This window comes from Triticum urartu, chromosome 5 (genome assembly GCF_003073215.2).
Source record: "Triticum urartu cultivar G1812 chromosome 5, Tu2.1, whole genome shotgun sequence".
Taxonomy (NCBI): Eukaryota; Viridiplantae; Streptophyta; class Magnoliopsida; order Poales; family Poaceae; genus Triticum; species Triticum urartu.
Genome location: NC_053026.1, coordinates 561,019,209 through 561,029,840, shown reverse-complemented (window position 1 = coordinate 561,029,840; position 10,632 = coordinate 561,019,209). Strand labels below are relative to the sequence as shown.

Below are 10,632 nucleotides of genomic sequence, written 5' to 3'. Positions count from 1 at the left end.
AAGCTTCTTATAACTTTAATGTCCTTAGGACACGGCATCTTTTCAATAGCATCAACTTTAGCTTTATCAACTTCAATACCTCTTTCAGAAATTTTATGCCCCAAGACAATACCTTCATTAACCATAAAGTGGCACTTCTCCCAATTCAAGACAAGATTAATTTCTTCACATCTCTGCAAAACTCGATCAAGGTTGCTTAAGCAATCATCAAAAGAAGTTCCGTAAACGGAGAAATCATCCATGAAAACCTCAACAATCTTTTCACAGAAGTCAGAGAATATAGCAGTCATACATCTTTGGAAGGTAGCAGGTGCATTGCATAAACCAAAAGGCATACGTCTATAAGCAAAGGTACCGAAAGGGCAAGTAAAAGTTGTATTGTCTTGATCCACTTTTGACACAGGTATTTGAGAGAAACCAGAATAACCATCTAGAAAGCAAAAATGTGTATGTTTGGATAATCATTCTAGCATTTGATCAATAAAGGGTAGAGGGTAATGATCCTTTTTAGTAGCTTTATTTAATTTGCGGAAATCAATTACCATTCTATAACCTGTAACAATTCTTTGTGGGATCAATTCATCTTTATCATTAGGAATAACAGTAATACCTCCCTTCTTAGGGACACAATGTACAGGACTTACCCACTAACTATCAGCAACGGGATAAACTATACCTACCTCCAGAAGCTTTAGTATTTCTTTTCTTACCACTTCTTTCATCTTAGGATTTAACCGTCGCTGGTGATCAACAACCGGTTTCGCGTCTTTCTCCAATTTTATTTTGTGCTGGCATAGAGTGGGACTAATGCCCTTAAGATCATCAAGAGTATATCCAATAGCAGCACGGTGCTTATTCAGAGTTTTCAATAATTTCTTTTCTTCATGCTCTGAAAGGTTAGCACTAATAATAACAGGATATATCTCTTTCTCATCAAGATAAGATATTTAAGAGTATCAGGTAAAGGATTAAGCTCAAACACGGGATCGCCCTTGGGTAGAGGATGATCCCCTAGGATTTCAACAGGCAAGTTGTGTTTCAAAATAGGTCCCTGTTTAAAGAATACTTCTTCTATTTCCCTTCTTTCATTCATAAACATATCATTTTCATGGTCTAACAAATATTGTTCTAAAGGATCAGTAGGAGGCACGGCAATAGAAGCAAGACCAATAATTTCATCTTTACTAGGCAATTCTTTATCATGGGGTTGTCTACGAAACTTAGCAAAATTAAACTCATGAGACATATCCCCTAAACCAACAAAAACAATATCCTTATTGCAGTCTATCTTAGCATTAACAGTATTCAAGAAGGGTCTATGATACGTCTCCAACGTATCTATAATTTTTTATTATTCCGTGCTATATTATGTCCTGTTTTGGACATTATTGGGCTTTATTATACAGTTTTATATTATTTTTGGGACTAACCTATTAACCGGAGGCCCAGCCCAGAATTGTTGTTTTTTGCCTAGTTCAGAGTTTTGCACAAAAAGAATATCAAACGGAGTCCAAACGGAATGAAACCTTCGGGAATGTGATTTTCGGAACAAACGTGATCCAGAGGACTTGGACCCTACGTCAAGACATCAACCAGGAAGGCATGAGGTAGGGGGCGCACCTACCCCCCCCCCCCAGGCGCGCCCTCCACCCTTGTGGGGCCCATGTTGCTCCACCGACGTACTCCTTCCTCCTATATATACCTACGTACCCCCAAACTACCAGATACAGAGCCAAAACCCTAATTCCATCGCCGTAACTTTCTGTATCCATGAGATCCCATCTTGGGGCCTTTTCCGGAGCTCCGCCGGAGGGGGTATCGATCACGGAGGGCTTCTACATCAACACCATAGCCTCTCCGATGAAGTGTGAGTAGTTTACTTCAGACCTTCGGGTCCATAGTTATTAGCTAGATGGCTTCTTCTCTCTTTTTGGATATCAATACAAAGTTCTCCCCCTCTCTTATGGAGATCTATTTGATGCAATCTTCTTTTGCGGTGTGTTTGTTGAGACCGATGAATTGTGGGTTTATGATCAAGTTTATCTATGAACAATATTTGAATCTTCTCTGAATTCTTTTATGTATGATTGGTTATCTTTGCAAGTCTCTTCGAATTATCGGTTTGGTTTGGCCTACTAGATTGATCTTTCTTGCAATGGGAGAAGTGCTTAGCTTTGGGTTGAATCTTACAGTGTCCTTTCCCAGTGACAGTAGGGGCAGCAAGGCACGTATTGTATTGTTGCCATCGAGGATAACAAGATGGGGTTTATATCATATTGCATGAGTTTATCCCTCTACCTCATGTCATCTTGCTTAAAGCGTTACTCTGTTCTCTTGAACTTAATACTCTAGATGCATGCTAGATAGCGGTCGATGTGTGGAGTAATAGTAGTAGATGCAGGCAGGAGTCGGTCTACTTGTCTCGGACGTGATGCCTATATACATGATCATACCTAGATATTCTCATAACTATGCTCAATTTTGTCAATTGCTCAATAGTAATTTGTTAACCCACCGTAATACTTATGCTCTTGAGAGAAGCCACTAGTGAAACCTATGGCCCCCGGGTCTATTTTCCATCGTATTAATCTTCCAATACTTAGTTATTTCCTTTGCCATTTATTTTACTTGCATCTTTATTTCTCTTTATCATAAAAATACCAAAAATATTATCTTATCATATCTATCAGATCTCACTTTCGTAAGTAACCGTGAAGGGATTGACAACCCCTTTATCGCATTGGTTGCGAGGAGTTTATTTGTTTGTGTAGGTGCGAGGGACTCGTGTGTGGCCTCCTACTGGATTGATACCTTGGTTCTCAAAAACTAAGGGAAATACTTACGCTACTTTGCTGCATCACCCTTTCCTCTTCAAGGGAAAACCAACGCAGTGCTCAAGAGGTAGCAGTCTACCAAATATAATGGGACAAAAGTCATCTTGTGGGGAACCGAGAACAAGAAAATCAGCAGGATATTTAACTTTCCCACACAAGACTTCAACATGTCTAACAATCCCAACGGGTGAAATAGTGTCTCTATTGCCAAGCTTAATTGTAACATCAATTTCTTCTAACTCAGCAGGTGCAATATCATGCATAATTTCTTTGTATAAGGAATGAGGTATTGCACTTTCACTAGCACACATATCACATAAGTCATGATAGCAATGATTTCCTATTTTAACAGAAATAATAGGCATGCCTACAACAGGTCTATGTTTATTTTTACTATCAGGTCTAGCATTTCTAGCAGATTCATTACAGAAGTAAAGAACATGCCCATCAATATTATCGGCCAAGAGATCTTTAACCATAGCGACACTAGGTTCAACTTTAATTTGCTCACAGGGAGTAGGTGTTCAAGTATTGCTCTTACGAACCATAGTTTAAACTTTAGCATGATCCTTTATTCTAACAGGGAAAGGTGGTTTCTCAAAATAAGAAGTGGGAACAACAGGATCATTATAAGTGATAGTATTTTCTTCATCTTTAATAGGTGCAATAACTTTTACTTCAATGGGAGGATTATATTTAAGCCACTTCTCCTTAGGGAGATCAACATGAGTAGCAAAGGATTCACAGAAAGAAACTACTATCTCAGAGTCAAGTCCATATTTAGTGCTAAATTCACGGAAAGCATCGGTATCCATAAAAGATTTAACACAATCAAACTTAGGTGTTATACCTGACTCCTTACCTCCGTCGAGGTCCCAATCTTCAGAGTTGCGTTTAATTATTTCCAATAAATCCCATTTGAATTCAATAGTCTTCATCATAAAAGATCCAGTACAAGAAGTATCGAGCATGGAACAATTACTGAGAGAAAGCCGAGCATAAATTTTTTGAATAATCGTTTCTTTTGAGAGCTCATGATTGGGGCATGAATATAACATTGACTTAAGCCTCCCCCGAGCTTGAGCGATGCTTTCTCCTTCGCGAGGCCAAAAATTATATATATAATTACGATCACGATGAACAAGAGGCATAGGATAAAACTTCTGATGAAATTCCAATTTCAATCGGTTGTAGTTCCATGATCCCATATCATCACATAGACTAAACCATGTCAATGCCTCTCCCTTCAAAGATAAAGGGAAGACCTTCTTCCTGATAACATCCTCGGGCATACCTGCAAGCTTAAATAATCCACAAACTTCATCCACATTGATTAGGTGCAAATCGGGATGTAATGTTCCATCTCCTGTAAAAGGATTAGCTAGCAGTTTCTCAATCATACCCGAAGGAATTTCAAAGTAAACATTTTCAGTAGGTTCATTAGGTTGAGGAGCAACTCTTTGCTCTATTGGTCGGGGTGAAGATACACTGAACAAGCCCCTCAAAGGATTATGTTCCATAGTAACAAGTGACAGTAAATTTCAACACACTATATAATTTTTTCCTTACTAAATTCCACCTACCAAAAGCGCTTCACTCCCCGGCAACGGCACCAGAAAAGAGTCTTGATGACCCACAAGTGTAGGGGATCTATCGTAGCCTTTTCGATAAGTAAGAGTGTCAAACCCAACGAAGAGCAGAAGGAAATGATAAGCAGTTTTCAGTAAGGTATTCTCTGCAAGCACTGAAATTATCGGTAACAGATAGTAAGGTATTCTCTGTAACAGATAGTAAGGTATTCTCTGTAACGAGTAGCAAGTAATAAAAGTAAATAAGGTGCAGCAAGATGGCCCAATCCTTTTTGTAGCAGAGGACAAGCCTGGACAAACTCTTATATAAAGTAAAGCGCTCCCGAGGACACATGGGAATTATCGTCAAGCTAGTTTTCATCACGTTCATATGATTCACGTTCGGTACTTTGATAATTTGATATGTGGATGGACCGGTGCTTGGGTACTGTCCTTCCTTGGACAAGCATCCCACTTATGATTAACCCCTATTGCAAGCATCCGCAACTACAACAGAAGTATTAAGGTAAACCTAACCATAGCATGAAACATATGGATCCAAATCAGCCCCTTACGAAGCAACGCATAAACTAGGGTTTAATCTTCTGTCACTCTAGCAACCCATCATCTACTTATTACTTCCCAATGCCTTTCCCTAGGCCCAAACAATGGTGAAGTGTCATGTAGTCGACGTTCACATGACACCACTAGAGGACAGACAACATACATCTCATCAAATTCACATGACTACTTATAGCAAGACTTCTCCCATGTCCTCAGGAACAAACGGAACTACTCACAAAGCATATTCATATTCATAATCAGAGGGGTATTAATATGCATAATGGATCTGAACATATGATTTTCCACCAAGTAAACCAACTAGCATCAACTACAAGGAGTCAACAACACTACTAGCAACCCACAGGTACCAATCTGAGGCTTTGGGACAAAGATTGGATACAAGAGATGAACTAGGGTTTGAGATGAGATGGTGCTGGTGAAGATGTTGATGGAGATTGACCCCCTCCCAATGAAAGGGTCATTGGTGATGACGATTGTGATGATTTCCCCCTCCCGGAGGGAAGTTTCCCCGGCAGAACAGTTCCGCCGAAGCCCTCGATTGGTTTCGCCAAGGTTCTGCCTCTGGTGGCGGAGTTTCTTCCCGAAAGCTTGCTTATTATTTTTTTCTCCGACGAAAGACTCCATATAGCCAAAGATGGGCATCAGAGGGCTGCTAGGGGGCCCACGAGGTAGGGGGCGCGCCCAGGGGGGTAGGGCGCGCCCCCCACCCTTGTGGACGGTGGGTGGCCCCCCTGTGGTACTTCTTTGGCCCAATATTTTTTATATATTCTGAAACGTGCTCCCGTGAAGTTTTAGGACTTTTGGAGTTGTGCAGAATAGGTCTATAAAATTTGCTCCTTTTCTAGCCCAGAATTCCAGCTACCGGCATTCCCCCTCTTTATGCAAACATTGTAAAATAAGAGAGAATAGGCATAAGTATTGTGACATAATGTGTAATAACAGTGCATAATGCAATAAATATCGATATAAAAGCATGATGCAAAATGGATGTATCAATAGGTTAGTCCCAAAACTGATGAAAAGTTGTTATAAAATGATTGTAAAACATCCAAGATCGATAATATAATAGCATGGAACAAGCAAAAATTATAGATACGTTGGAGACGTATCAGCATCCCCAAACTTAATTCCTACTCGTCCTCGAGTAGGTAAATGATAAAAACAAAATTTTTGATGTGGAATGCTGCCTAACATGTTCATCACATTTTTTGTAGCATGGACATTTGGACTTTTTATATGGTTCAAAGCAACAGTCTAGTTTTGACATGAAGATTTCAATGCTCAAGCATATCAACCAGTAATCATGTCTTTCAAAATATCAACACTAAAGAAATTTATCCCTAGCCCATCATGCTCAATCATTGATCCATTCACGAAACACGCTGGAATATTAACTACATCCAATGCTCAAGTATGTTCATAGTGCTCCCTAGTTGGTGCTTCATAAGAGAAGATGAAGACTCAAATAAAAATTGCATAAAAGTAAATCGATTGGCCCTTAGCAGAGGGAAGCAGAGATTTGTAGAGGTGCCAGAACTCAAAGCTTAAATTGAGAGATAATTTTTTTGAGAGGCATACTTTTCCCGTCAACGAAAACGACCGAATAATTCCCAACACTTTTCATGCTAGATATATCATAAGCGGTTCCCAAACATAAAATAAATTTTATTTATTTTTTCACCATACTTTCACATTCCATGGCTAGCCGTATCCATGGGTACCGACCATACCTAACACTTTTCAAAGAATTTATTATTTGACAACATAAAGTAAATTTCTTTTTCATTTAGGGACAGGGCATCTGTATTACCTTCGTACTCTCGTGCAATGACACGTGAATAAGCACTCATCTTGAGAATAACACATCTAGCATGGAAAATATTGGCCACCCCCTGCCGCTTCATGAGTGGTACAAGCACACAAAAAGGAAAGAGAGCTGCTATACGTACGATCAAATTATGTATGATCTGTGTGCGACAGGACTCATCTGGTGTGGTGGGCGAAGACCTCAGGAAACGGGCCTGTCTCTTGTCGTACAAATCGTATGACAATTGATCGTACGTGAGACAGTTTCGAAAAGGAAATTCATTTTAAAAATTAGAGATGGCACATACAAATTTACTTAGAACGGCATGAAAATACCGTATATAGGTAGGTATAGTGGACTCATATGGCAAAACTGGGTTTAAGGATTTTGGATGCACAAGTGGTATTTCTACTTAATACAAATGAAGGCTAGCAAATATATTTAGAAGTATCCAATCAAAAAAATGAAAATTCACATAAACGAGCATTAAGCATAACTAATATCGAATAATGCACCACAAGTAGGATATAATTTCATTGCATAACTATTGATTTCCGTAATTGCATAAAGAATCAGAAACCTTAACACCAATATTCTTACTAAAGCATAATTACTTAGCAACATGACTCACATATTACTATCATCATATCTCAAAACTAAAAAAATCAAGTTTATTTTGTCCAATGATCTTCATGTATTTTTTTTACTATATCCCTTTTGAATATCTATCACTTTGAGACTAATTTCATAGGTTGCAATTACTTTTAATAAGCTCAAACGAATTTAAGTGAAGAGCATGAGCATAAAAAAATTCATCTCTCAAAATAATATAAGTGAAACATGAGAGAATTTCTTCAAAAAAATTACTAACTCTCAAATAAATCTAAGTGAAGCATGAGAGTATTTCTTCAAAAATATTAAAGCACACCGTGCTCAAAATGATATAAGTGAAGCACTAGAGCAATTTCATAGCTCAAAAAATTTAAGTGAAGCACATAGAGCAATTCTATCAAATCATAGCATAATTTTGGCTTTCTCAAATAGGTGTGTCCAACAAGAATAATTGTGACAAACTAAAAAGCAAAATAAGTAAAGACTCATATAATACAAGACGCTCCAAGCAAAACAAGCAAAGACTCATCGTTGTCGGCGAGCGTTGTCATCTGCTGCTCCCGCGTTGTCATCAAACCCTAGGTCTCGATGCGTCGGGGGAGAGCAGGTCGAGGTGGAGGTGGGACATGAGGGAGAAATGCAAGGGGTCGGGATGAGAGGCGGATTAAGTATCTTCTCCAACCCCCTGTCGCCATTACTCACCTCGGGTTTCGTGACGTGCCCACCCGCCTACGGAGGCGACGCTACTCTGGCTAGGGGAATTTAACCACCTGCCCAGCCCTGAACCCCTCATCATCGCGCCAACCTCGTGTATCCACCGCCCGATCGTCGGCGTCGTACAAAATCAGGCGTCCTCCTCGCCACAGAAGGGAGCCCGGCCGGAATTCTAGAAGGGAGGCGTCTAGATCCGACACGAAGTCGCACCACAGTCGTCCTCCTCCTGCTCGACTAGTGAACCTATAAACCCCATGCCTCCTCTATAGCTATGCTCGCGTAAATAAGCCGTTGTGTACGTGATTGCCCAAATTGCCATTGCATGCCACCAAAGTCTTGAATTGTGTTCCTCTTCAATTCCGGGGCATGGGTCTGGCGGCGTTGCAACATATCGTAGGCTCATAACGATTGATTGATGACATGTCGTAGGGTTGCATGGTCACCACACGTTTGACGTTGTGCTCTCACGCTAGCTCCATAGAACCTGCGCCTTTATAAACCTCGATCACGTCGAAGATCGACCGAGCCCCTCTTCCGTCCATTCATACTTATCCGTTCCAAAGTTCAAGGGGCCGCCGGAGTTCACGGCACACGTGCACTCTCCGGCCGCGGTGGACAAAGCCATCTGTCCCTGCTGTTACGAACAAGCCGATCTGCTTCCAAGAAGAAACGAAAACAGAGGTACTAACAGCAACACACATTCTCACTCTACGCTTATTCTCTAGTATCTCACACTACCACTGGTCTGATCACCGCGCTGCCAGACCAGACAAATGAGTAGCTAGGAGTGAGTGACGAACTCCGCGACGGTGGCCATATGCGCGGCGGCCTTGGGCGACTGGAGGTTGTTGAGGAAGTAGCAGTGCGCCTCGCCGGGCGTCTCGTACAGCCGCGCCTGCCCGCCCCAGCCGCTGCCCCGGAGCGCGTCCACGTACGCGCCCTGCCACGGCCCCAGCCGGTCCTGCCCCGACCTGGTCACCAGCACGCGCGCGGCGCCGAGCCGCCGCCACGCGTCCGCCGGCAGCGCCATCGGGTCCACGTACGGGTGCTCCGTCCCGTACCGCCCCGCGCAGATGAACCCCCACGCCCGCTCCGCCCACGGGCTCGCGTGCCCGCCCAGGAAGTACGGGTCCAGCAGCGCCACGCCCTTGATCCGCCCTCTGCCGTCGTCCTGCTGCCCCGCGCGCATTGCCAGGTTGTGCGCGATGTTGCCGCCGGCGCTGTCCCCGCCCACGAACAGCCGGGACATGTCGCCGTGCTTGTGGAGCCAGGACGGGCCGTAGCCGGAGCCGTTGCGGGCGTTGGAGAGCACCCACTGGAGCGCCGTCCACGAGTCGTCGTAGGCGGCCGGGAGCGTGTGCTCCGGCGCCAGGCGGTAGTTCACCGACACCGCGATGACGCCCGCCCTGGCCGCCAGCGCGTTGAGGTAGTTGTGGTACACGGGGCCGAAGGCCGACTCGACGACGAACGCGCCGCCGTGGAAGTAGAGGAGCACGGGTAGCCTGCCGCGGCGGCTGCTCGGGCGGTAGAGCCTGACGGCGAGGCCCGTGCCCTGGTCGACGACGACGTCGGTGGAGGCGACGCCGGTGCGCGCGTCCACGGACGGCGGCACCACGCTGGTGCCCATCAGCCGCTGCACCCGCCCGCTCTCGTACTGGATGAGGAAGGGCGTGAAGTCGAACTTGACCGCGTCGCCGTTGCCGCGGCCGCGCAATGCCGAGACCCCCTCCCCGAGAGCCGAGCAGAGCGCGAGGAGGAGGGAGACGAGCAGAGCTCGCGCGGCCATGATGACCTGCTAGAGCACGGAGCGCGGAGGGAGGGGGACAGTGCGCGCGGCCGCGAGTGACCCGCACTGTGCCGCGGTACTCCCGGTGCGGTGTGAGTGCAGTGGCCCGGGGCGCGCACGCACGCACGCTCATATATATACATGCACGCACGCACGCACCGGTCGACGCGGCGGGCACGGTGGGCAGCGCGCACCGGGTGGTCGATGGTGCGCGAGCTCCTTGTGCGGGAAGCGACGGATGGCGTGCGCGACGTGCGTGGCTCGGGTCAATGCGGAGCATGCGCTGGGTGGCGTTCCCTCCCGTAGTGGGGCGGCACGGCACACTCGCGCGCGAGCCATTACTAGTGGTGGCCCGTAACCATCCGGCCGGCGCCTAGTGCTTAAGTGCGCGGACCTATCCATCCATCCATCCTCCCCGTCGACCGTCACTCACGCCCAGCCATCGTCGTAACCGGCGCGTGGTTAATCAAGGCGGGCGCCAGTTATTTATGTTACTATAGACCGACAAACGGCCGTCGGTACTACGTAGCCAGGAGGGTTTCGGACGTTGTTCATCAATCAGACGTACGTTTGGTCACGGGCGTAGCCCATTAATGCCAACTGTTGGTATGGTGGGAGGGTTTTGGAGCACGTAGTACAGTAGTACGTACGTGTGGACGGGCGCTGGGCGCTCCAGTTGGCTTGTGCGGACGGAGATCGGCCGGTGTAGACCCAGCGTGTCACTTT

The 10,632-nt window shown here is 45.0% G+C and overlaps 1 protein-coding gene across 1 annotated transcript; it reads right to left on the bottom strand.

Annotated features, from left to right (window-relative positions):
- Window positions 1–8,757: 8,757 nt before the first annotated feature.
- Window positions 8,758–10,033, bottom strand: LOC125510722 (probable carboxylesterase 2). The gene has a single exon (XM_048675970.1). The coding sequence runs from the start codon at window positions 9,904–9,906 to the stop codon at window positions 8,902–8,904; it is 1,005 nt and encodes a 334-aa protein (XP_048531927.1). The 5' UTR covers window positions 9,907–10,033; the 3' UTR covers window positions 8,758–8,901.
- Window positions 10,034–10,632: the final 599 nt, after the last annotated feature.